This window comes from Meriones unguiculatus, chromosome 7, assembly GCF_030254825.1.
Source record: "Meriones unguiculatus strain TT.TT164.6M chromosome 7, Bangor_MerUng_6.1, whole genome shotgun sequence".
Taxonomy (NCBI): Eukaryota; Metazoa; Chordata; class Mammalia; order Rodentia; family Muridae; genus Meriones; species Meriones unguiculatus.
Window position 1 is genome coordinate 89,503,947 of NC_083355.1, and position 27,250 is coordinate 89,531,196.

The 27,250-nt window shown below is 45.8% G+C and overlaps 1 protein-coding gene across 13 annotated transcripts in view; it reads left to right on the forward strand.

Annotated features, from left to right (window-relative positions):
* Nucleotides 1-27,250, forward strand: part of Sipa1l1 (signal induced proliferation associated 1 like 1) — a 290,762-nt gene that overhangs the window by 243,455 nt on the left and 20,057 nt on the right. For 9 of the 13 annotated variants that reach the window (XM_021653798.2, XM_021653855.2, XM_021653843.2 and 6 more), the window contains 5 exons: nucleotides 6,551-6,697; nucleotides 11,166-11,290; nucleotides 13,865-13,927; nucleotides 14,340-14,458; nucleotides 17,570-18,009. In XM_021653798.2, the coding sequence (XP_021509473.1) occupies nucleotides 6,551-6,697; nucleotides 11,166-11,290; nucleotides 13,865-13,927; nucleotides 14,340-14,458; nucleotides 17,570-18,009 (894 nt within the window). The remainder of the gene's footprint in view (nucleotides 1-6,550; nucleotides 6,698-11,165; nucleotides 11,291-13,864; nucleotides 13,928-14,339; nucleotides 14,459-17,569; nucleotides 18,010-27,250) is intronic. The other 4 variants (XM_021653864.2, XM_021653870.2, XM_060387802.1 and 1 more) reach the window with 3 other exon arrangements.

Genomic DNA, 27,250 nt, shown 5'->3' on the forward strand with positions numbered 1-27,250 from the left:
GGTCAGCTTGGGGGCCCTGTGCAGTTACACAGGCCACACACGTGAACCAAGTCCATGCTCTGCAACGGTCTCTGGAAATTTGGAATACTGTTTGAACAGGGGAACCCTATGTTTTTATTATATGCTGGGTCCCACAAGTTAAGTGGCTGGCCCTGCCGACAATTGTTTTTGTTTTTGTTTTTCTTTTCGCTTCTCCGGAATCACCCCAGATGTAAAATTGATTCTTGTCAAGAGGCACCACGATGTGTGCCAGGCTGTGAATGCTCACAGCTGTGCCCGAGCATTCTGCCGTGTTTGACATGACCCTTGTAGGAGGCCCACGAAAGGGAAGATTTCCAGGCCCTAGCTGAACAGCTGATGCATCGGCTGAGGTCGGGGCCAGCAGTGGCTCTGCACAGAGTCCAAGGACATAGGAGGAAAGCACAAAGGACAGGGCTGTGGACTGCTTGATGTGAACACGACCTGTGCAGATGCTACGAAGTACAGCGGTCATTCTATAACCTTGAATCGCTTTAGAGAAAGTTCGTTTTACACCATTCTGGAAAAGTCCTGTTTGGTTTGTATACTGACGAGAACAGATAACTTGGTACTGTTCCCTGAGTGGATAGCATTTTAATTGCTAAGTTGTGGCAAAATGCTGTGCTTAATTATGGACTGGAGTATCTAATTTGTCAGTCACACTGCTATTTGAAACCCTCTCGATTGTTTTTAACCGTCACTTCATGCTTTCACTGGGGTGACAGAGGGCCTTGTCTCTGGATACATCTAGGCAGTATTGTCACATTGGAGTAAAAAGAAGGAAATAGAAGTGTAATTAATCTTAAGTACTCAGGAAACTATCTTGCCACTAACTACTTGGGCACTGAGAAGTCCTTACTGATGGATTGGTAAATTGTAATCATTCACTGTCTGGAAGAGTAGGTTTTAAGAGTCACTTCTGGGCACACTGACTGTGTGTTGATCCATACAAAGTACAAGGCATGGATTATGTTATTACATGTCTGAGATTAGGTTTGGTAATTTTCTCTTGTATAATTTAGTCATTTGAAATTTTTGCATAGTATATTTTGATCATAGTAATTCCTCTCATACACCCAACTCCTCCCAAATTCCACCCTTAAATTTCATGTCTTCATAGTTGTCATCTTCCTCCTCCTGTTCCTCATCCTCCTCGTCTTCCTCCTTCCTTCCTCTTTTGTGAAAACCCATCACGTCTAATTGGTGCTGCCCATATGCTCTGGGATATGAGACATTCCACTGGAGTGTGGTGCACCCATCAAGGACCACACCCTAAAACTGATTCCCCCTCCCTCGGAACCTGTATTTCCCCAGGGTCTTAGTTACTTCCCTCTTACTGTGAAAAGACGCCATGTGCAAGGCAACTTACAAATGAAAGTGTTTGATTCGGGGCTTGCTTACAGTTTCAGCGTGGCAGAGAGCGTGGCACTGGGGATAGCATGGCAGAGGTATGGCACTGGAATAGGAGCTAGGAACTTAACTGATCCACAAGCAGGAGGCAGAGAGAGGGAGGGAGAAAGACAGAAAGATAGAGAAGAAAGAGAGCTGATTGGTAAAAGTCATGAGCTTTTGAAACCTCAAAGGCCACTTGCATTGCCATTCCTCTTCCAACAAGGCCGCACTTAATAATCTTTACCAAACAGTTCCACCAACTGGGGACCAAGTAGTTAAAGATGAGCCTATGGGTGCCATTCTCATTCAAACCAGCACACTCAAGAGTAGGAGCTTAGGGGTTTCTTTCCCCTCCATGCTAGAATGTTGACTTGCACAGCTGCTGTGAGTTCATGAGTATAGCTGTCCTGTATGTCCAGGAGACACTGTTTCAGTCTGTTCCTCCCGGGCCTCTGGCTCTTATAATCTTTCTACTTCCTCTTCTACCATGGTCCTTGAGCCTTGAGGAGACAGTTTGATGTCCCATTTGTGGCCAAACACTCCACAGTCATTTTTTTTTCTCTCCACACTGACCAGTTATGAGTTTCTTTGTTAATTACTGCCCACAACACAGAGAAACTTCTCTGATGAGGTCTGAGTACTGAACTGATCTATGGGTAGAGAGAGAGGAATTTAGAGGGCAGTTTGATACTGTGTCCATTTAGCAACATAATAGTCGGTTCAACCATGGGTTCTTAGATTATGGTTCCAGGCATATGTTTCTTCCTGTGGAGCAGACCTTAAATCCAGTGAGAATGTGGTTGGTTGCCCCCCATAACATTTGTGCCATTATTATACCCATGGACATAGCTTGCAACACTGGTTATTATTGCAGCTCACTGACTTTATAGACTATTGATGGATTTTCCCCATCATCCAGTGATAGACCCTATCTCAAATAAGTATTGGGATAATCTCGAGGGACAATAGCCAGTGTTATGCTCCAGCCTTTAGCCTTTACAAACACACACACACACACACACACACATACACACAACAAAATTATTGTTTATTTTCTGTGGGATTGATGGATTTCATAGCATTGAAAGGAATTTAATCTTCATTCTCTAAACCTATGTGGTCATTAATATTCAGTATTTTGTTCCCTTTAAAATAGAACAAAGCAGGTAGAGCTGGATTATTTTAGAGGAAAAGGCTCTGTGACCTTATTCTAAGTTGCTAGGCACAGTAGTCCCTTACACAGATATGCTTAGGCCATGAGAGCCCAGCACAGGTTAGTGAGGTAGTGTGCTGAAATCCAGTGAGAAGAGATTCCTTCCCTTTTCAGAGCACCACTCTGGAGTGGCACAAAGCCAAGCAACAGCTAGCCTCCAACTCTGAAGAACTGGACTGCCGGCTCCCAGGCAGCCATGCCTTCTGCTCCTTCTGCTCTTAAACATTGGTGTGGCGGTATCAGAGTCACAGTATTGAAAACCGCAGAGCTGTATGTCACAGGATGAAGCCGGTTCTGCATTTGCCCAGCACTCATGTATTTGGAAATGTAAACACGCTGAGATGGCTTCCCTCCAGCTGCCCAGTGTGTGTCCTCTGCATGTGGACAGTCAGAAAACAAAGCCACTATTGAGTTGCACAAATGCAGAAGAGAGGTGGATGCCAGCCTTCTGGAAAGGCTGGTCCCCCCCTCCCTTTTGGGCTAACTCCAGTAACCAAATAGAATTTTCTGATACATTTGCCAAGTAAAAGAACTGATGTTGAGAATGAGTGTGAAGTGTTTTAGTTTAAAGTATGTTTTGGAGAGCATGCTACAGAAAGCAAGTTCTAAAGCCAAAGATAAAAGTTATATCTTAACTTTGCCCAAGGAGCCATATGACTAAACATTTTACCATCCCATTGATATGACCCGGCTGCCTAGATGTCCCATTGGCCCTAGTTGGTTCATACCCTCCTGCCATCCTGCTCTCTCTTTCTAGCATTTCTTCCTCTTTGCAGTCACAGGATCAAAGCTGTACAAAATGGAGCCGCCCTGGAGTCTGTCAGTGTTAGCTGCACATGGACGACAGACTCTGGGGCGGAAGGACGAGTGGCATCGTGTTGCCTTGGATCTGTGCTGTTCCCAATCCTTACTTGGTTTTCTTGTTTGTAGCTTGCACTTTCCCCTGTTCCTCCTCTCCAGTCCTGAGTGGACTGAGAAATCTGAGAAAAGCCTTAGTAGAAGAGAGTATAAGAACATCCATTTTTGGTGCCCAAGTATGTCTTGATCACTCTGCTATCAAAACAGTACTGGGGACTGGAGAGATAGATGACTCAGTGGTTAACAGCACCGGCTGCTGTTTCAGGGAACCTGCTTTGTTTGGTTCCCAGCATCCACATTGTGGCTTCCAATTGTCTATAACTCAGTTCCAGGAGATCTGGTCCCCTCTTCTGTCTTCTATAGGTACTGCATGCACAGGGCTCCCAGATATACCTGCAGGTAAAACATCCAGATGTTTTTATACCCCAGATGTGGCTGAACTAGGTTCCTTTGATCACTCAGCACCACAGATGCCTTCAGACAGCCTGGGCCCTGACACCCTCAGTAAGGTCTGAGTGGCAAAACAAGAATGATGACAGGAGCAGATGCCACATGGCAGCAAGTCTTTCACCCTGCATTATCTCGAAAACCCTATGGTGATTAGATGTTAACCACAAGCAGCATGGCTTGTGGTGATGGTGGAGGATGCTTGAAGGTGGCCTGGTGTGGCTTCCCATCACAGTCTCCAGACTGTGTATTCCACTTGTCCTAAGTTCATGCTCAGAGCCTCATCCTAGGCAGTTCTCTCACCGTCTGCAGCAGTATTAGTTCTGTGCTGTGACCTTAGCCCCATTTCTATAGCTCCATTTCTGTTTCAGCAGTTAAGAAACAACACTGATTTGATTATAATTGCTTTTAGAAAATTACAGATTCTAAAAACCAATGCTTTTTCAGCTCTTCTAGATATTCCATGGGTAGGAACCCCTGGATGGGGCAGGTTTGGGGGATGGGATTAATAGCACTTGCTGCTCTTCCAGAGGACAGGACTAGGTTCAGTTCTCAGCACCCCTGGTGGGTGGCTCTTGGAGTTCTGGAAATCAACACCCTATTCTGGTCTCAAGAGTACCAGGCATGCGAGTGGCGTACCTATGTACATACAGCCAGAATTCACACACCGAAGATAAAGATAAGGCTCAGTCCTGTGCTGTCAGGACCGGCCATTCTCTGTAATGTGCTGTGATGGTAGACAGAATAGACTACTATGGAATATGAAGAGGTTCTGCTCTGTACATTCAGATATAATATTGGAGTTGGGGTCAATAGGAAGAGAGAAAAGCATTCTAGGTAGACAGCAAATGAGTGAAAGTGGGCACAATGGCAGGATGAGTCCTGGTACCCAGTCAGCCTATCCAGAACAAGGTACAGGGAGCAAGTAAGGGGGCATGGAGGTGAGAGTGAAATCAGGTCAGATGGCTCAGGGCCTTGAAGAAGGTGACAGGGTTTTGGTCCTTTATCCTGTGGACAAAGGGAGACTTTGGAGAAGCTCCTGGCAGTTGTTTGACATGGTACAAGAGCATTGGAAGGAGCTATTGGAGGGATCACATGGAAAGAGCCTGGAAGCCAGGAGACTTGGATAAAAGGGTCAGGGGGCAGGTATGGTGGAGCCTGGCTTCAGCCTTTGTGTTTTCAAGACCATTATCCAGGGTGCCAGGGCACAGATTGTGTGCAGTGAATAATGAGCAGCATTATTAGGACTGTTAAATCTGAAAGATGAGAGAGACAGGGAAATGTTTCAGGAGGCTTAGCTTGATATAACAAGTAGAGGAGGGACTGGTTCAGCTCCTGACATGGGGGGAAAAGCTGTTAGTTTTGAAGAGGCATGATTTGAATTGCTGAGGAGAGGATTAAGGAGCCAAGTCTAGGAGACAGCCAGAGAGAACTCAGATCTACCTCACAGATAAAAGCCGAGTTAGACTGCTCGCAGCTGTCCTTACTATCTCCACTGGAAAAGCATCCTGGTGTGGTTCTGTCATCCCTGCTGCCACATCCTGCGCTAAACTCCTTCCCATCTGTAGACTCACTGGAGGAATGGCCGTATTCCAGTCAGCCAATTTCTGGCCCAGGGTTTCCACCCTGCTCAGAACTGAAGTCTGTTTACTGTGCCGAATCCATCCAGACTGTCTCTTAGTAGAAGAAATCCCTATGTTATCTATGGACAGCAGTTCACACAAAAATGCAGTAGACTTAGCCAAGAAACATGGCCTATCGTGAACTGGGATTAGTGACTTAGAACCTATTTCTTCAGCTATCACCTAGAACCAGCCTGTCCTAGTGGGAGTCCAGACACCCGCAGGCATTTACTTTTGCAATGAAGTCACTTTGTTGTTGAGCCTGGTCACAGTTGTCAACACTCACAGATATCCTGTGGCTGCCCTGTTGCCCGTTAGAATAGAGAAGATTGAGGGAGATCTGTTTGTCCTGCCCACAGAACTCCAGCCTCTGCCTTGTTGGTCAGTTGACCAATAACTGGGGCTAAGACAGCACATCTGTCTGTACTGTGAAATTATCTAAGTGTGCCGTTTTAATGAAATCCAATTTTAATTGAATCCATAGTATCTTTTTTCCTATGGAGCTTTTTAGCATGATAATACTATCAACCAAAATTATAAAAACCAATACTGTAAACTTTGGGTAACAAAATAGGAAAACAGAGAAACACGGAGAATGTGCTCTTGCGGTGGCTGTGAGGGGCGGTGTGAGGAACTGGAGTTGACTGCTGCTGGTTAGCATCACTAGGGTCCAGTTATCCTCCCCCTGCCAACCTGGAGACTGCCTGGCACTTCACCTGATTGAATCCTGGCAGCTTTTCTGGAAGCTTGTATGTTTTCTAGGTCTTTCCCTCTATAATTTTGATGTGTTTCACCCCCCCCCCCTTGAGGCAGTTTTCCAACTGTTCTCTTAGGAGCAGTGTGAGGGGAGGTTTCTCTTGTGGGCTTCCAGCTGGCTTCATTTTCACTGTTCCCATGGGGCCGCTGCCTTTGTGGCATTTGTATGGTACCCTCTGCCGTGAGCTGCCTGGGATGTTTCTCCCTGACTTGTTGACGTCAGATTTTCACTTCATACTTGCAGGCTGTCTCCTGGCTCGGACATCTATGTGACCGTCTCATCCATGGCTCTGGCAAGATCCCAGTGCCGTAATTCCCCCAGCAACCTGTCTTCATCCAGTGAGACTGGCTCCGGGGGTGGCACTTACAGACAAAAATCCATGCCCGAAGGGTAGGTAATCCATTTGTCCTCCCTGGAGAGTGGTCCGTCAGTGTCCTTCTGTGTGTTTAGACATGTAAAATGATACCCATTCAGACAGGCCTTACAGAACTCCATGAAACCAGCAGTAAAGACATAGCTAACACTCCAGATAGAAGACTGTCCTGATGGCAAGGCCACCTGTGAAGAACATGACCAGTCCGTACCTGTGTGGCCGCAGAGTCAAATAGCATCAGTTTCTCCATCACACGTATCATTTAGTGTTCACTACCAGAAAGATTTTGCCATTTTTGTTATTCCTTCCAAAGTGAACTCAGTGAAAGACTGCTTGCACTGGAGTTCATATTGCTGCTGATATAGAGAAAATAGTAGCCACACCCAAAGCTTAAAATTGTCTTGTAGGATGTCTGTGTTTTGTTGATTTGTTTTCGTTGTTGTTGAGTTTTTTGAGACAGAGTTTCTCAGTGTAGTCCCAGCTGTCCTGAAACTCACTCTGTAAACCAGACTGGCCTTGAACTTAGAGATCCACCTACCTCTGCCTCCCAAGTGCTGGTACCAACGGAGTGCACCACCATGCTCAGCAGCTGCTTTATTTTTAATCCTCATTGAGGCTAAGGAAGTAACTGCTTGCTTCTGACAAAGCTCACAGAACAGGCTGAGGCTGGAGCTCGGTGTTAGAGTACTCACCTGGCAAGCGTGAGAGTGCTGAAACGTCAGAGGCTTGGAGTAATGGGCACAGAAGCACAGCATAGTACACACAAGCTGCCTTTGCCCAGAATGAGAGAACCAAGCTGTGGGTTCTCTCCGGTGGACCTGAAAAAGAGCTTGAACCATTCTAAAGTTGAATGGTTCTATTCTATATTTTTCCAAATAGATGGGCATGTGATTTGATTACTCTTCTGAGACTTCACCGTGTCGAGAATTAACAAGCTACTGATAATACCCTCACAGTGGATACTTGTTTATTATGACTAGTATTCTATTGGTTTTTTTTTTTAAGATTTATTTATTTGTGTGTGTTCTGTTTGCATGTATGTATATGCACCATGTGTGTGCTTGTTGCCCTGGGAGGGCAGAACAGGGCATTGGATCCCTTGGAACTGGAGTCCTGAAAAGTTGTGAACTGCCATGTGGGTACTGGGAATCAAACTCAGGTCCTCTGAAAGAGCAGCCAGTGCTCTTCACTGCTGAGCCAGCCCCTCAGTTTTTCATAACCACTGAGGATGATTTTGTGGGGGTGCTACACATTCATGTTAGCAGGAGGTGGATGAGAAAACCACTCCACAGTACCTCCACTCCGTTGTCTCTCCCAGTCGCCTGTCTGAAGCACACATATCTCACTGTAATGGCTTCAGTGACTAGAAAATAATTTTAGCTTCTCTTCATCAGTCCCGGCAGAGGAATTGTGAGTCACTCATGGTACTGCACGACAAACCCAACTAATTATTTCTTATTTTAATTAGATTTTAAATGGTATGATTTGCCTTTAAAATGAGGACGTCAGCATCCCTCCATCGTTAGTACAACACTAAATGTAAATGAGTGAACAATAAAAAAGGGTTTTGTTTTTCCTGTCCGTGATCTACTCTAAATGTATAATGACAAAGCAGCTGGAGACTCATGTAGTTGCTGCTAAAAACCTTGAGAGCTCTGTTTCTGTTAACAAGAATTAGTGCATTGGGTACGCTGTGGTTAACCCTTGTGCTCTCGGTGGTGTTGAAGGGCTTGCGATCTTTCCTGGGCTCACCTTGGATTGCCGATGACCCCACACAATTTCTTTTGCACCTGGGGATGATCTTTTAGAAAACTGAGGATGAGGATATAGTGTTCTTTATACTAAAGCTGTCTTGGTGGTGTTAGTTTGGTTTTTGTTTTTCTTTGAGCAGGTGTTGTTCTGTTTGGCTCTCAGATTGTATGTTTGTTTTGTTTGGGGGGACACGATTTCTCTGTGTAGCCCTGGTGTTGGCCTCAAACTCAGGGATCCTCCTGTCTCTGTTTTCCAAGTTGCTGGGATTAAAGTTGTGCACCGCTCCACTCAGCCATTCGCCACTACAAAGCTATTGCACATCTGTGAGGCAGGAAGTGGCTGGCTCCCTCTCTGATGCATCTCACTGTTGCCCGTGAATGACGTTTTATCCTGAGGTTACTCTTACAGTAAGAGCAGCTGTGTCCACGTCACTGTTGACATGTTTGTGCTCTGCTGGCCCCGGTTAGTGTTCGTTGTGCATGACATCATAACGATAACTAGCGTATGCTGGCTCTCCATGGGCGAGGAGCATATCGGTGCCTTCCCTCCACCTCAGTGGGCCTGTGTCTGCACTTGTGTGGCATGAGTTTGTTCATTCTTTGGTCTTAGGACATTGAGACTATCCTATTGAGTTGGGAGGTGAAACTGCATAGGGAGATTCGTAGCACCCATTCTATTTGAAAAGGGGAGAAAAGACACCATACAAACGTAAGGTGGGAGTCAGAGGTAATGACAAAGCAATTCAGTTTAAAGACTGGATTGGGGGTGTAGCTCAGTGGTAGAGCTTTTGCCTAACAAGTACAAGGCCCTGGATACCATCCTCAGCACAACCAAACAACAGCAACACAGCATTAAGGCTGTTCTCCTATCTTGAAAATGCATTTTGATGCCATCAATGAGAGTTTCCTTCTAGTTGTCCCTACTGAGGGAGTATGCTCGTCTGTTATGGCAACTAGAAACAAGAAATTAAAGTTATAGAGAAGGTTCCAGCCATTATGAAGAGTTCTGCTTCATGGGTACTAGCCTGCTGTGGAGAAGCAGGCAGTTTGGGAGGCTGCATGCCTGGCCACTGAGTGTGTCCTGTCTGAGCAGAGCGATCACTTTGAACTGCTTTGAGATGCCACCAGTACCTCAAAACATCAGCTGTGTCTCCACACGGGCATGGCAAAGCTCTCCAGGATGAGGCCAAGTGTGAAATGTAGACCTTTTGTCTAAAGCCCTCAACAACAAGAAGTTTGTCTCAGTTCTCTGATGCAGAGCACATAAGTGAGAACTGAGATTGAAAGGTTGCAGGTGGAATTGCTTTTCAGGGCAAAACTTAAACGGGTCTTGGAGTTTACCTAAGTGGAGATAGAAAATGGTTCTTTAAATTCTGAGATGGAGAAAGTTACTTTTTTGTTTCTTCTGCTGAAAAAAAAAAAAAGGAAGGCAAGATTGGAATCTGTGTCTAACTGGAATCCTTATCCTAGTTTCAAAAAGGCTTCCTTTGATGCACATTTAGAATAGATCCCAAAAGTCCATGTGAGCATTCTCACTGCTTACAAGGAGAAAGCAGAATTGTGAGTCTCCCACCTCCCGATATTCATAAATCAAGGTTTGTCTTCAGCTGCATGCCACATGGATGATTCTTCACAGGGAGCCTTACAAAGGGGGCTTCTAAACAAGCAGCTTTTGCCACAGCACTGGGGAAGATAAATTCATAACGATTTTACTGGAATAAATACTTTCGTAGCCTTCTGTACTTTGCAAGTCTTTCATCTAGAAGTTGCTGCCTAGCGCTGTGAGAAGGAGTTGCCGTGTTGTGAGTAAAGACGATGAGACAGGGCTCGGGGGCTGAGTTTAGTTCTACTGGGTCACCAGTTTCAACTCAGCTCCATGTTTTTCCACTCCATGTTTTTCCTACCCTTCCCAGTATAGCTCTTGCAGGTCCTGGTCGTGTATCAGTCATGCCAGGTAAGGCACAGGCGTCAGTCAATACAGAATCAATAGAGGCCCGTGTTACCTAATACGGTCTTTAGGAGTTCATTAGTAACATGGGGAATGCGGTAAATCTCCATATTAATACTTGAATTCTATATGCTGGCCCTTCCTAGTCTCAGAATTTATATTGCTAATGTTAATAGAGATAGAGTATTTGATATGAACTAGTTAAACTTTTTTTTTAAAGGGGGAAGTCAAAATGGCTCACTAAATAGCTACAATTCTTTCTAAAAGCAGACATTTACCATCTTACATGCCAGCTTACTGTCTTCCAAACTGCTCTTCCCAGTAGCAGTTTAAAGTTCATACAATTAGAAAGTGGCTTGCATGTAACGTAAATGGTAGTTGTCTTGCTTTTCCAGACCACAGTACAGTGCTCAGAAAGTGACTGCCCCAGGAGTGACTTCATGATTTAGTGCATCATTGAATTAAAAGAAACACCTTCGTCCCCCAAGATGCACCGTTCAGAAGATGTGTCTGGGTGACTTAAAGTTGGTTGATGGTGAATAGCCATCCGAACTTGGCTATGTAGGCTGGGATTCTTACTCTCTGTGCCTTTGGTCAGCAAACTTCTTGCCCTAGTTACTACTTGATTTTAATAATAAGCGTACCTTCCTGAGTAGAGATCTGTATCTACGTGCACAGACGTGCAAGCAGAAACTGGTAATACCTGTCATCAGAACCAGGACTCTCATCACCTTGTGGGTGAAGATTCTGATGTGTCCTGCTTTTTTGTCTGGGGAATCGTCACAGATTTGGGGTGAGCCGAAGATCCCCAGCTTCCATCGACAGGCAGAACACCCAGTCAGATATTGGTGGCAGTGGAAAATCCACACCCAGCTGGCAAAGAAGTGAGGACAGCATTGCCGACCAGATGGGTAAGTAAGTGATTTACATGAAAGTGTTTTCAGAGCAAGGTGACCTTGATATCATCCAAGTGTGGTGCTATAAAGGACAGGCCCAGGTAGCAAGGGTTCGTGAGAATTAATCCCTGCTAGACTGTGTACACATGAACACAACAGATAAGACCAGGGGTTCTCAGTGACCCCAAACCTCAACCACAGTGACCCAGGGATTATGTTTAAAGCAGTCTGATGAGTTCTTGTATCAAAGTACCTTCTTTGGCTTGCTTGTTTTGATTGGTTGGTTGGTTGGTTGGTTGGTTGGTTGGTTGGTTGGTTGGTTTTACCTTGTACTTGGGAAGATTAGTATCCTTAATGTTGAATTTTAAGGGAAACAAAATCTCTGTACAAGGTGGGAAGAGACTCAATTTTTGTTTGGTCACATTTGTAGCTAGGTTAGACACTCTGCCCTGCCAATGGATAGTTTTAAAAAAATTATTTTCCCACCACTTTTAAGCTAACAGCTATGAAAATATCTTAACAAAATGGCAGGATAGAAAAAAAAATTGCAGTAGGGGACCCTCTGAGGATATGGAGAAGAAATCCATCCATCTATAATGGCAACATGAACACTGCTTGTAACAATGAAATTTTGCCATTAAACAATTAAACTTTAAAAGACACATCAGAAATTTGATGTCAGCACAATTCATCCATCAAAGATTTGAAATGTCAGGTTAAGGTTTTCATCCTGTCATCTTGTACCTCCATCCCACAATGCTTTTTTTTTTTTCTGAAATTATTATCATCGATATGGGTTAAAGAAATGCACATTTCATGCCTGATGGTTGATGGTTTTGTCTTGTGTAAATGACTGTCCCCAGGTAAAAGTATGAAAGTTGAGGATGACAAATGTTGATTCCCAGGTCCCAAAGACACTGTTTGTTCTAGTAACTTCATCCAATGTGCCTTGTTGCTAAAACCATCTGTCACTCCACAGTCTTATCCCACCCAACCCCTACTCAGAAGACCTGAGCATATTTTGTCTGCCTCCCTGCCTTGGCAGAATGACTTTATCCCATATGTTTTAGTACTGTTGGGATGGTAACATCACATCTGAACACGCTCTGACCAATGCTGCAGCAAGACTTTTGTATGCCCAATGTCACGCTTCCACTCCTGGGAGGCCTCATGGGGAATCAGAAGGTGTCTAGGGACCGGAAGTTACACAGCTCATCATACATCCATATTCGTCCCCTCACATGAAGCGCTCTCTGGTTGTCACCCTCCTGCGTCCACTTCAGTGTAGTGGCATCTCACTCTCTACAGCGTAAGATGCCAGCGTGAACTTGGAGGCTCTCCTGAGCACACTGGTTCATCCTTCCATACAGTACAGCTTTAGAGGTCAAACTGCTAGTTGGCTGCTCTGGAGCTGGCCAGGGAGGACTTCACCATACTGTGGGGAATGTAATTGATGGTTTCTATTCTCTCAAGAGCTACCAGCTGGGTGTGCTGCCTCGCACCTCTAATCCCAGATGAGGGCTGACTGCCTGAGTCAGGGGAGTGCCATCAGTTCAAAGCTATTTTGGGCTACAGAGTGAGTTCTAGATCAGAACAGTCCACAGTGCTAGTGAGCCAGAACTAGTCAGACCCTATTGCAAAACATATCCTGTTTTAAAACGCTAAAATACATTTTTATAATTTGGGGGTCCCAGCATTCTGGGAAAATAAGCCAGCCTTTCCTAGTTGGCACATCAGAGGAAATCTAGGGCTTGACTGATGGCTAGGCTGCCCAGCCCTTTGGCATTGAGATAAGACATGGTCATCTGTAGAGGTCACACTCAAGAGCTACACAGTCGGGTTACAAAAAAAGAGCAGGGGGGGATCCCATAAGATGTGGCTGGACAGGGTGGTGCACACCTTCAATCCCAGAGCTCAGGGGGCAGAAGCAGGGAATCTCTGTGAGTTTGAGGCCAGCCCAGTCAACCAGGACTGCGTACTCAGACCCTATTGCTAAACAGAGTATTTTGTGTGCATGTGTGTGTGCGCGTCTGTGAATCTTATGTTTTAAGTAAGTTCGTCTTTTTGTTTTTTTCAACTGGGTGCATTCATAGCTGTCCTCAGCTCCATGTGTCCTGTGGGGCTCAGGTTAGATATACCTGACAGCCATCCTAGGGAAGATATAAGAAGAGTGAGTCTTAGACTCTTCCTAGCCCAGAATGTGATACATACAATTGACCTTCCCACACTTGGTGTGGATGTAACTGGTACCTGCTAAGCAGGTCATCCACCTTCGCTACCAATATGTTGTAAACTAGTTAGTTTTTCCTGACAGTGTGGAGAGGCTCACTCATCCGTGGATGCTTGTGTTTCTACCTCACTGGTCCTGGAAATAATGGCTAGTCACACTCCAGGGGCAGGCTGCCTGGTCCTCTGCAGGTCGGGAAGGGTGTTGGGGAAGTCCATAATTTCTGCTGTTAGCTCTAGGCAGTCTGAGTTAAATACTGCCTCTTGTTTTGGGGACCCCATCTTGAACGCCAGCATGGCGCCCGAACAGAAACGATCACTTGAAGTAAACTAGCTGCTGTGTGTCTGTTCTGTCGTGCTCAGCTTACAGTTATAGAGGACCTCAGGAATGCAATTCTTTTGTCCTCGAGCAGCATGAATTCACAGGTAAAATGTTCCCAAAGTGTCACGGTAAGTAACGTGTGATTGCATCCGTGCCTGTCTAGGGAATGGACACCAGCTAGACTAGCCTCATGAATTTAACCCGTGTATTCTGAACTTCCCCAAAGCAACAGTTGGTTCAGACTTTGCTGCATTGTGTGTGGCCTTTGGTTTGGTGGCACTTGGCTATGCTGATGTGTATGATGTGACATGTTGTCACGAGCTGCGAGCTTTATCCATCAGCCACCCAGTTTCTGACATGCTGTCTCTTGTGTAGACTCCTCACAAGCTTGCTGCTGATGCCCAGAGTTGGCTGGTCAGTGAGCTCTGAGACATGAGGTGGCAGGCCATCTCCGTGTGTCAGCTGTGCTTGGACCTGTTCAGGGCCTGCACCATAATGTCCTGTGCTGTGTTGCAGAGCCTACATGCCATCTCCCAGCAGTATCAAAGGTACTGCCAGCTTTCAGAGAGAGCCCCAGCGGGAGATTAATGCGACAGGATCCAGTGGTTCACTTGTCTCCGAACAAACAAGGCCATGTAAGTTCACCATGAGCTTAACGAGGTAACTGGTTTCCAGCAGCGTGCTGCAATTCCTGTGAGGTGAAAATGGGGCCCGCTGCTCCACCCCCACTCTGTGGCAGAAGATGAGGTACATTAGACTTGGGGTTTGCACAGCCCGGATTCTGAGTTGCTTTGATGTAAACTATGTCCTGAGGAGTAGATCTGCATCCTCACAGGTCTTGAGGAGGAGAGCTGTGTGACGAAGGGTCCACCGTCCACATAGCTGGGAGCATGGGGGAGGCTAGGTCAGACCACCAGTTGGGGCAAGCAGCAGCTGACCACAGCTCTGCTGCTGCTCCTGTCTGCCATGGCAGCATGTTGTCCTCCTGTTCTAATAACATGGTTTCTCATCTTCTGTGGGTGCCCGCAGCATTTTGCAAGTTATCATTCACTCCTTGCCCCCTCCTTCTGTCTCCTTGTGGAAAGTGTATTTGTTAGGGTGGGGAATTCTCCATTTCATGTTTGCTGACTTTCGGGATGCTCATGTTGTACAAGTTTTCTTCTAGAGAAATGAATATTGAAGCTAAAAAGCAAGCGAGTCTGTGTCCTAGACTTTGCGCTGTAGATGTGCTAGGAGCCTCGTACTTCACAACTCTGCTTGTATATGGTTGATCTGAACCAATCTGAAGTCTCCCTTTCTCACCAGCAGTGTGATACCAGCTACATAATAAAATAGCATTTGGGACACATTGGTCAGATCAGCTGTGTTACTTAAATTAATTTTCCTATTTTTTCTTACTTTCTGGCTACTAGAAAATTTCTAATTACATTTCAGCTCACTCTCACTCAGGACAGGCACCTTAAGACTCAGAGGCTAGGGCCCCAAGATGGCAGCTCAGGGGCAAAGCTGGAGGAGTTGTGCTATAATGCCCAGGCATGATGGCTACACACCTGTCACCCCAGCACTCAGAAGGCAGAGAGGTAGGAGTATGCAACTCAGGCAGCATACTGAGGCGCCATCTAAAAGAAATAAAGACAAATAAAACAGGACTGTTACCAAGAAAAGGTAGAGTTCCATGAATGAAGTGCTGGGGTGGGTGCCTGTGTAAGGTATGGGCTTCACTTGGAGGTAGAACAGGCGTCCTCCTGCCCCGCTGTTGGCCAGTAAAGGGCTCCTCTCTTCTTCTCCAGCAGAGGTGCCTGTCCTTTCTGCTCATTCTCTTGTCTCCAGTAAAAATGGCTAGGCTTCCTGTCTCTCTCTCATTTAAATATCACCTCACAGGCTGAGGACCTATCTCCTTGCCGAGCATTTGCTCAATATATGCAAGGTCCTGGGTTCAACTTGCAGAACCATCTGTACACCAGAATTCTCTTCAGATACTTTTCGAAAGCTTGTTTCTTTGGTGGGATCTCGGAAATGTTCTTACTAAGCATCCAAGCTCCTGTACACATCTTCTTTGAGTTGTTACATACCATCAGCTTTGCCCACTTAAATGTATATCTTCAGAGGGGCTCAGGATGACTCAGCAGGTAAAGGCGCTTGCCGCCAAGCCACATGACCCGAGTTCAATCCCTGGAACCCACGTGATGGAGGGAGAAAACCAACACCAGCAGACTGCTTCCAACCTCCACACCCTCACTATGGCATGTGCAATGCTCATACACCAAAGTAAATAAATGTAACTTATAATAATACACATAAGAGTCGTCTGGTCAGCACCATGATCTAAGCTCAGAACATTCCATTACCCAGGCAGCCTGTACCCTTTAGTCATCACCTCCAATTTCATATCCCTCCCAAGCCCAGGGAACCACTAATCTACCCTGAGTGCCTGCGGGTGTACCTGCTCTTGCCGTTGCGCACAAACAGGAATCACGTGATATGTATCCTTCTAGGTCTAACTTTCATTAAGCACAGATTTAAAATTCTTAGGCAGTGCTGTAGCCGCGCCTGCAGTTCATTCCCTGGTGACTGAATAGTGTTCCATTGACGGATGAAGAGATATTCGTGTTTGTGTGTCCTATTTTAAATCTGTTCATGAGTTAGTAGTCACTTGTCTCGGGTCTACTTTTGTCTATTATGATTAACACCGTTAAGAACATGCATATTTTTGTGAATAGATCTTTCTATCTCTCTTCAATCTGTACGAAAATGGAATTGCAGCTACCACCCCAGTTTTCATTCCTGATAATATGCCCCTTTTGTCTGCTGTTTTGTTTGAAGGTGTTTTTGTCTTTGTAAAGCCCTCACTGTGCCTTGATCTACATCCCCATGGCCAGCAGCACTGAGCACCTTTCGGTGTGACTGTTGATATTTAAGTGTCTTCTTTAGAAAGGTCCCCGTTCACACATCACACCATTTTTAATTGCGTTACTTGAAACACAGAAGCTTTTAGTTTTGATAAAACCCAATTTACATATTTTGTTTTGTTTTTCCTTCTATTTCTTGCCCTTGTGGTATCATATCTGAGAAACCATGTGTCACAGAGACTTTGTCTCGTGTGTTAATACTTTAGCATTTAGGTCTTCTAGAGTTTCTTTTATAGTAAGGATTCAAATTTTTTTTTTTTTTTTGGTCATGTGAATATCCAATTCTCTTAACACCCTTTATTGATGAGACCAGCCCCCCCAACCCAAAAATAATCCCCATTGAATTATCTTGCCATCTCTAGATACTTGCAGCATTGGTTGGAAAGCTGTCTCCTAAGCAGATGCTAACTGAGAAATCACAAGAGTTCAAACTTAATTCATCTCAGGTTCTGCCTGCTAGCTACTGAGCATGGCTTTTAGAGTAAAGCATGCTTTTTACTTATCAGCCCGTTGGAAATGTCATTTCTTTTCTATGTTAAAATATAAAGGTATCAATGACAGCCTGTTTTTCCTGGCTAAAGTGGGCTCCATGTCATTGTGTTGTCGTGTAGACCTAAGGGAAATAACAGAAAATGGATTCTTGGAGGACATGTGCTGTTCCTAGAGGGACAGCGTAGATGAGTCTGCTGGTCCTAGTGATATTTACAGGCACTCTTACCTTATTTTGACTAACTCGAGCTTTGCAGTTAGACACATACCAGAGTGCCATTCCTGTGATTCTCTCTTGGTGTTCAGTGCATGACCCCTGCCCGTGTGTAACTCTTGCTCCTGTTGCAGTCTGACAGCCACTACTCCAGCCACTCCAGCAGTAACACCCTCTCCAGCAACGCATCGAGTGCCCACAGTGACGAGAAGTGGTACGACGGGGACCGCACGGAATCCGAGCTCAACAGCTATAACTACCTGCAGGGCACCTCTGCCGACAGCGGCATCGACACCACCTCGTACGGCCTCAGCCACGGCAGCACGGCCTCCCTGGGCGCCACCTCGTCACCTCGTTCGGGGCCAGGCAAAGAGAAGGTGGCCCCCCTGTGGCACAGCTCCAGTGAAGTGCTGTCCCTGGCAGATCGGACCTTAGAGACTGAGGGCCATGGCATGGACAGGAAAGCAGAGTCTTCCCTGAGCCTGGACATCCACAGCAAGAGCCAGGGCGGCTCAAGCCCGCTGACCAGGGAGAACAGCACCTTCAGCATAAATGATGCTGCGTCACACACCAGGTAAGCGCCCCCTCAGCCTCCGCCCGTCCTCAGGGCTCCCCACCTCCCCCGCTTTAGTGTGCAACGATGTTCTCAGGGGCACTGGACTTTGTGATATTTATTTATAGCGCTGGATTTTTATGTTATGCTGCTTATTTCTCAGCAGAATAGTTCAGCAGTCTTAGTGCGTTATTTCAAATTTGAAGACAATTTTACAGATATATTCACTGTAAAGTTGGGTTGTTTTTAATTTCCCTAATTGCATTCCAGAGTTAGAGGTTTTTAATATTAATTTTCAGCATTGATATATAATGAATATAGAGTGCTACAGACTTTTGAAGATACTTTTTGAACAAAATGGCCTCTCCCAAGATTGGCAGCTTTTCCTTAGGTGCCCAGTACACTATTTCCCAGCTCCATACCCTAGCCCATCGTTTACCCCATGTTGCCAGAGGGCTCCTGACAGTGACACACTGGTGATGAAGATACCTATCAAGAAAGCATGGCTGAAACGTGGCATGCCGCTCCCACATCAGAGAGCACACTTTCTCCGGTGTCCTTGCCCACCCCTCCGCTAAGCAAAATAAATGCATGGGACTCCTGTCTTGGGGAGGAAGCATTCCATTTCTGCTCAGCACCTCTGCATCTCTGGCCCTTTCTCCTTGTACCTTTGAGTGTTGCCGGTTGCTGGTCAGTGTGTGGCTATCTAACCTGGCTGCCCCACAGAAAAGTGGCAGAAAAGAAGAGTTTAGGTTTTGAACTTTCCAAATGAGAAGTCATGTCTGTAATCTCCAGATCGTCCTAGTGAGAAAAGACATCTACTTTTCTTGTGCGTACCCTAGTCAGTTTAGGAGCTAACTTTCTTACTGTATCTCTGGTCCTAGTAGGGAGGTTTTAAGTTTCTTTTCAAGGTCAAGGCTGTGTGAGTGGATGCATTCCATGAACTGTACTTGTGTTTGCCATCCCCACATCCCGGCTTGTTGTTGTGTATATTTTAATTACGTTTCTTCCCTTCCTCTTCTCCCTCCAAACCCTCTTCATATATTCCCCCCTCTGTTAAGTTCATGGCCTCTTTTTTCATTATCATGCATATATATATATATATATATATATATATATATATATGCACATATATATTCCTAAATGTAACCTCTCACTTTTGCCACTGGACAGCCAGCTGATGTGCGCTTCTCTGGGATAGCCATCTTCCCTGCCCCCAGCTTTCCTGAATTGCCTGTCATTCTTTGTGTTGGACTGAGGCCTCATGGGCTTTGCCCCATGCAGTTTGGTGTGTTTGTTGTGTCATCTTGTTCAGCTCACATGTGCATGGTCATGTTGGTAAGACTTTATAGGTGTAACTTCAGAGGTTACTAGAAGTTTTTTTTTTTTTCAATGCAGTTTATTCAGGAGCCTTGAACAATCATCTGACCCTGGGGAAAGCCAGCCCACAGCTTAAATAGCCTCTGGGTAGCCAACCCCAGCGTGCCACGTAGACAATGCAGATAGGTCCACATACATGGAAGCAAGCCAGATCCTCAGCCGTAGCCAAATGTGTAGTTGTTTGTGACAGAGAGCCCTCACCATCGGGAAGGTGGAAGGCGGAAACCAGCTCCATCTTTAAGGCACAGCATTCCGCAGCTCTCTACAGTTCCCCTTTTTGTTTTAGACGCATCAGGCAAGAGTAGAGGTCTGATCTCTGATATTAGAAATAAATTGGGACTTTGTACTGATGTTCATTTAGGTGTCATCCACCCAAAGAGCATCAGACCCATCCGATACCTTTTTCTCAGAGGCGGGACCTGGGGCATCAACCCGCATGCAATCAGACATTCTCTTCTCTGGGTCGAAAGCGGCTGACCCTGAGTGCAGTGCTTAGCCTCGCATCCTGAGCGTAACATTTAGCTTTTTATGGTAGCCAACCCTGCTTGGGGAGACTGTCCTGCTTCAATGGCTGTAAAGGCCTGAATGGTCATGGCTGCATTACGCTGTTGTGAGACTCTAATCTTGCATATATACCACAGGCAAACCAAGGAGACCAACACCAGAAGGCCTGCTAACGCTCCCATGCCCGCCCATTCCTTCAGATGATTCATGGCTGCAGCAATCCATGATGATAATCCTGTGGCTAGTCCTGCGTCCACTCTGGTAGAATTTACTGTGACAATGGCCACTCTCAGCTGCTCCATCATAGTATCGAATTCTCCGGTCCAATTACCTAAAATATAGCTCGACAATTGTTTAGACAGATTTGCAGCACAGGAAAAATTCTCATGTTGTATGCTAGTGACTCAAAGTCCAGCATATTTTCATTGACAGCCAAGTTGAGCGATTTGCCATAGGGTATCAATTTGCTCCTGCAAGAGGTCAATCCTCTGATTGAACACCATCAAACTTCCTTTTAGTTGAGCATTAATTCCTTTTTGTACATCTAAGGCATGAGCTACATTGGCTAAAAGATTATTCAGGGTCTGAGCAGTCTGCCCAGTATGACTCATGGCTAATGCCCCAGTGGTAGCTCCAACAGCCGCCAATGAGATGGCAGTAACAATGGTGGCTGTAATTCCAAGATCCCTTTTCTGTCTGAAGAGAGTCATAGTGTGAGGGGCATCAACGGGGACAGGTACCCAGCGAGGCTTGCGAATAACCAGGGCATACCTAAATTTACTAGCATTCCAGCATTGGGCAAAAAAGCAAGTATCATTACCACAATTACTTGGCTCTATCTGGCTAATAATGAATAAAAATGGGGGATATAAACAAACAGGTGTGGGCTTATAGGAAATATTACGAGAAGCCTTAACCCCCTCGTTGGAACATCCTGCATCATTTCTAGAACTAGCAGTGGTAGTGTCTGAGGTCTGAGTAGGTTCAGGAGACCATTGCCCCCAGGGGCGAGACGTGCTCCATGCAAATTGACTAACTCCATGTTTTCCTCCACTTTTGAGAGTCATTTAAGGTTCTTAAATTATTTTTCCCTTTTTTTTAAATTTTTCATCAATTACACTTTATTCATTCTGCATCCCCCCATAAGCCCCTCCCTCCTCCCCTCCCAATCCCACCCTCCCTCCTCCCTCTGCTTGCATGCCACTCCCCAAGTCCACTGATAGGGGAGGTTCTCCTCTCCTTTCTGATCTTAGTCCATCAGTTCACATCACAAGTGGCTGCATTGTCCTCTACTATGGCCTGGTAAGGCTACTCCCCCTTCAGGGGGAGGTGATCAAAGAGCAGGCCAATCAGATTATGTCAGAGGCAGTCCCTCTTCACATTACTATGTAACCCAATTGGACTCTGAACTGCCCTGGGCTACATCTGTGCAGGGGTTCTGGGTTATCTCCATGAATAGTCCTTGGTTGGAGTATGAGTCTCTGGGAAGTTCCCTGTGTTCAAATTTTCTTGTTCTGTTGCTCTCCTTGTGGAGACCCTGTCCTCTCCAGCTCTTACTATTTCCCAGTTCTTACATAGAATTCCATTCACTCTGTCCAACAGTTGCCCATCAGGCTCAGCATCTGCTTTGATAGTCTGTAGGGCAGAGGCTTTCAGAGGCCCTCTGTGGTAGGTTCCTAGGTTGTTTCCTGTTTTCTTCTTCTTCTGATGTCCATCCTCTTTGCCTTTCCGGATGGGGATTGGACATTTTTGTTAGGGTCCTCTCTCTTGCTTAGTTTCTTTAGATGCACAGGTTTTAGTGGGTTTGTCCTATGTTGTATGTCTATATGAGTGAGTATATACCATGTGTGTCTTTTTGCTTCTGGGACAACTCACTCAGGATGATCCTTTCCAGATCCCATCATTTACCTGCAAATTTCATGATTTCCTTATTTTTCATTGCTGAGTAATATTCCATTGTGTAGATGTACCACAATTTCTGCATCCATTCTTCAGTTGAGGGGCATCTGGGTTGTTTCTGTGGTCTGGAAACTCTATGGCCCTCAAACAGCAATGACCTTGAGAAAGTGGCCTCAGAATCTTGAATACCCAGAATCCCATTGTCTTATAGCTCAGGAGCTACAGAATTTGGTTCGTTTGGTTGGGTAAGAGATGTGTTTAGAAAGTAGGACAGAAAAGCGGGCCCCAAATGCAGTTAACAGCACAGACCTGCTGGCTGCCTCTGGTGTGACCCTCCATCACTTCAGCAAGACTGCGCCCTCCCTCGGCACCTGTCAGAACAGAGCAGTTTCTAGAAACCTAGATCCCTGTTTCTTTCAGTTGCTCATTTTAGAAAGGGAACCTTTTCCTAATGACAGTAGTCCACCTGAAGAAGATCCTGAGCCTAACCTGAGGCAGCAGAAAGTGAATTAGGGAGGGATTGTCCCCCCTAACATGATGGTGTGACCACAGAGCGGGTTGGAAAGAGCTGGACCCTGGTGCCGAATCACAAAATCCTGAGGCTGTGCTGCTGACAAGTCCAGGGATCGGCCCCCCGCACCCTCACTGGAGGCAGGCACTCACCCTCCACGTGCACACCCCCTCACTGGAAGAGCACCTGGGTTTTCGTCGCCCAGATGTGCTGACAGAGCTGCCAAGTCCTCGGAAAGGATTATCTAGATTTTCTGCTCCAGAGGGGTCATGTGGAATCATTGAAGTCATCGCTTAGAAATACCGTGCTGTTGAAGTCAAGCATGGTAGAGAAGAATGTGGTCTTTCAGGAGGGCAGCAGGGCTTCCCACCCACCGGAGGCTTGAGTCACACCAGTTTCTAGACTCTGGTAAACAGGCGTGCTTTGTAACTTGGGCCTGTTGGTCTTGGCAGAGTGACCTGGATAATCAGAGCTGTGGCAGCCTCCCCTTTCTGGAGGAAGAAGGACTAAGCCACCAAATGCGCATTGCCTGGGAAGCTGAGCTCACAGCAAATTAGAGTGTGTGTGTCCCCAGAAGACAGGAGCAGCAATTAGTGTGGCGATCTCTTGACAGTGCATTAAAGAGCTTGTACCTGGGACAAAATTTAAATTACAGTGATTAAGTTCCCCTGCATATTTCTGGCTAATCTGGGCCTTCCTTTCAGTCCTCTGGACTCCCTGTTGATGACTGGGCAGGTTTGGGGGTTTTTTGGGTTTTGATTTTTGTTGTTGTTGTTGTTTTTGTTTTGTTTTGTTTTGTTGTAGCACTCCTTGAGAACTGCATTAATGCAGGTTGGTAATTACATTGGGATGTTATACTTGAATGTCATTAAGAGACGCCATTCCTATGGATAACTTGAAGTGGGGGCTAAAGAATATGCAACCTAGGTTTTAATTTGTATTTTTTCATAATTGCTCTTTCACTTTTATATCTTAAAATGAATCACTCAAAAAAAAAGATTTATGGTGAACATAAGAGAGGTGAAGGTAACAGTGACTTTAATATATTCATGGAAAAATGTTAATACTCTTGGCAGAGGAGAGGGGATTGAGACAAGATTTCTTTGTAAAGCCCTGACTGTCCTGCCACTTGCTCTCTAGACCAGGCTAGCCTCAAACTCAAAGAGATCTGCCTGCCTCTACTCTCCTTGTTAACAGACTTTTGTCACTGACAAAAGCCAGGCACAAGCAGCTCACTGGAGGGAAGACTGGTTTTGGTTCTTGGTTTCAACCCAAGTTATGCTGGATCCATTGCTGGGGTCTAGGGTAAGGCATGACAACAATGTAGCGGTAACTGGAGTGATTGCCACGGCTTGCTCTATCTCGTGGTGGCCTAGAACAGAGATAGAGAGACTCAGAGGGACAGCGAGAGCATGCCCTCAGAAACCCCAACAATGCCACTGTCTGTGAGTCCGCCAGTGGGCACTACTTTACCAGCTCCAGGCCCTTTCAAGCTAGACACCTCTTAGCCAGAGTTTAGGGACAAGCCTTTAGCTAGTGGTTCTCAACCTGTGGGTCACAGACTCCTTTGGCAAACCTCTATCTCTAAAAATATTTACATTACGATTCATAACAGTAGCAAAATTACAGTTATGACGTAGCAATGAAAATAATTTTATGGTTGGGGCTCACCACAACAGGAGGAACTATGTTAGAGGTTCACGGCATGAGGAAGGGTGAGAACCACTGCCTTTACCACATCAGGCTTTATAGAAGCATGTGTCGCACTGACACATGTCGCATCTAGCACATCAACCTGTCATGTTTTAGCCCTCTGCTCAGCTACAGTTGTTAGCCAGTCATTCTGCTTGCCTCGAAACTCCCATTTGCTTCCCAGAGGAGCCCTGAGAGCCTCTGCCCACTGGGACTCACGTAGGCAGTCATGCACACATCTGTACTGCCGCCCTGTAGAGGACTTGCCCCCTACACACGCACCTTAAGCTCCTGTGCTCTCACTGTCAGCCCCACCCACCGCCTGATGACTCAGAGTCTCCGCTACTAAGATAACTCAACGTTCTCAACTCTTCAGAGAACTGCGCTCCATTTCCAAGCTTCCTGCGGACACATCTGCTTTTGTGGCTAGATTTTAGTCCTGAAGTGTGTTAGTACTTAAAATTCTGTGTGTGTAGTGTGGAAAGCTAATTCTCTATGAAAGTTTTGAAAAGTCTTTACAATGTTACAAGGAAGAATTTGGTCATTCTGATATTCAGCAGAGGGGCAGGTTCAAGACCAAGAAACTGACTGCCTGTAATACAGCTCAGTTTTGTGAACCTGCCTTTTCTAGTTGACTTCATAAGCTAATGACATGTTCATACCAGGGAAGCTGTTTCCTGGAGAAGGGGGCTTACACTGAGAGTTAAGGAATGGCTTGGGCGTCTAAGGCCTGCTGTGCCTGCTGTGTTTAAACTTTGTCCTCCAGATTCTGAGCCTCTTTTAGATAAAGAGAAAATGCTTCCTGCTTTGTTTAGAAATTTTTTCATTGTTTTTATATGCAGCTTTTTTTATTTTCCCTAAATATTTTCTGGCTGGAATACTGTCAGTTAGCAGTTAATTGCCTGTGTTCTTTGCCCCACCCCTACTCCCACCCCCATTCCCAAATACTGGGAAATGAACCCAGGCCCTTGCTGCACCACTGAGCTGCATCTCCACCTCTTTACTCTTTGATTCTGAGCAGGGTTTTACTAAGATGTGCAGGCTGGCCTTGAACTTCTGATCCTCCTGCCACAGCCTCCCAAGGAGCTAGGATCACAGGCCTGTACACCAGGCCTGATAGTCTTCATTTTTCTCCCTGTAAGTTGAGAATACTGTTTTTCTAAATATTATAGACTAATTAAGAGTTTGAAAGTACAGCCTCTGGAATTCCAAACCTGGAATTTGGGTTGAAAGCTGTGGGCATCTGTTTGAGCTCCATCGGTTTCCTTTTATGTAGAACTCCGCCCACAGTCAGCTTTAGGGATGCATTGCTTTAAAGCTTTTCAAGCTTCAGCCAATCTAGATGAAGTATCTTGTTGAATCACCTCCAGCCTACAGGAGTGATTACTATTTTATCTAGACTTCTAGTAACTAGCAGTAGTGGAAACCAGAACCCTCAGAGCTGAAATTTGAAGTACATTTTCAGCAATGAGCCCTCTGTCAAGGCTTGAGGGTCTGATGCAGAGCTGCCCCACAGCCCTGCTCCTCAAACTAGCCTTTCCCCAGCTAAGCCCAGGCCTTCCAGCTGCATGAAGTAGAGGCCCAAAGCAATGCAGCAAGTGTGGAGTCCATTGTTTGCCATTTTTAAGCATCCTCTTAGGGTAAGCATGTGCTTCATTAAGGAGAAAAAAAAAATCTGTGGAAGATGTTCCATGGCTTCCCTGCCAGAGTTCAGCCTGGAACAGTCTTCTCCCATCAGCATCTTGTGGCATCCCTCCAACAACAGCCAAAGCCTCTTAAGAAAGAAGTGGTCTAGCTCTGCCAAGTCCTTTCTAACTGTGAAGGTGCTTGTTTGTTGTTGGGTTGTTTTTCTTGTTTGTTTATTTGTTTTTTTCTTCTAAGGTTAAGAGAAGATCTGTTTGATTCTTTTTGCCTTAACCTAGCTGTTGGGTATAAGTCAGTGACTATATGAAAGAAAAGAAAAAAAAATGTATTACACTCTTTACCACAGGCAAGTCAGGCAAGAGACTCAGGAACATGGATTTGAGCATGACATCATTGCCATGTCTCTTCTGCCACTGTCCAGCTGTGGCCTAGGGCAAGTCTCTCTGGGCCCTTTCCTTATCTGTCGTCTCATGATACTGGCTCTGTTGAGAAGGAAGTGTTACCAAGTGCATTATCCTGGAAATGTACCCAAGGCGAGAGAGTGTTTCTTTTCTTCAGCTTCATCCCTGCGGTGAGCGGGTGTTCACTCTCCATTTATAGGCACACCTATCACCCTCCCAGGCCAGGTTTTTTTTCTTCCTTCAAACCTAATCATACCTTCTTTTCTTCCTTCTTCCCTCTCCACTTCTCTCTCTTATTTTTAAGCGACCAAACTTGAGCATGACGCTGTCTTTTCTATACCCACTAAAATGGTTATGTTCCTCTGGCAGAGGCGGCACACACCTTTAATTTCAGCGCTCGGGAGTCAGAGGCAGGTAGATTTCTCTGAGTTTGTGGCCAACCTGATCTACAGAGAGAATTACAGGACAGCCAGGGCTACATGGAGAAACTCTGTCTGGAGAAAAAAAAAGAAAAGAAGAAAAAGATGATTATGTTCACAGGTATCTTGTTGGCTCCTTTGTTACATAGCTGGGTATTGCAGATTAACCCATTTGTGGCCCACAGTGATGTGCGAAGCCTCTTCAACCCCCAGCTGACCACCCATTCCCCAGGCTGACCATGCTTTCTGCTTGCCAGACCCTTGCTTCTTGTGGAGGAGCACCATTCTTTCCCGTGCTCACTCTGTTCCCTCCCAGCGTAACCACCAGGCTTCACTTGTTTGTTCCCCAGTGCTTAATACCAATGTCTCCTGAAGCCCAGCAGAATCATGGAATTGGCAGTGGAGAACTGGCCAGTGTTACACACAATGGGAAAGTCCTGCTTCATCATTATCCTTCATTATCTGTCACGCGAAGACTTGTTATTTGCACAACCAATCCCAGGAAGCCCTTCAGCTGCCCTCTCTTTGGTCATAGGCCAGCATCCAGCCTTTGCCCAGATTTTCTCAGAGCCATTTGACAGGTGACTAATTGCTGCTTTTCCCTCCTTGAAAACACCATCCTTCCCAGGGCAGGACTAAAACCCAAGCCCTCATGCCATGCTCCAATAGTAGATGGTTACAGACGTCCCTTCCCGTAGCAGGCAGCGGGCAGCAGCTGTTGCTGCACAGGAAAGAATGGTCTCTGTGGTAATGCAGATATTTAGAGGGCATCCTGAGTGCACGGGCCGGTGCCTGGAAACTTGACTGATGAC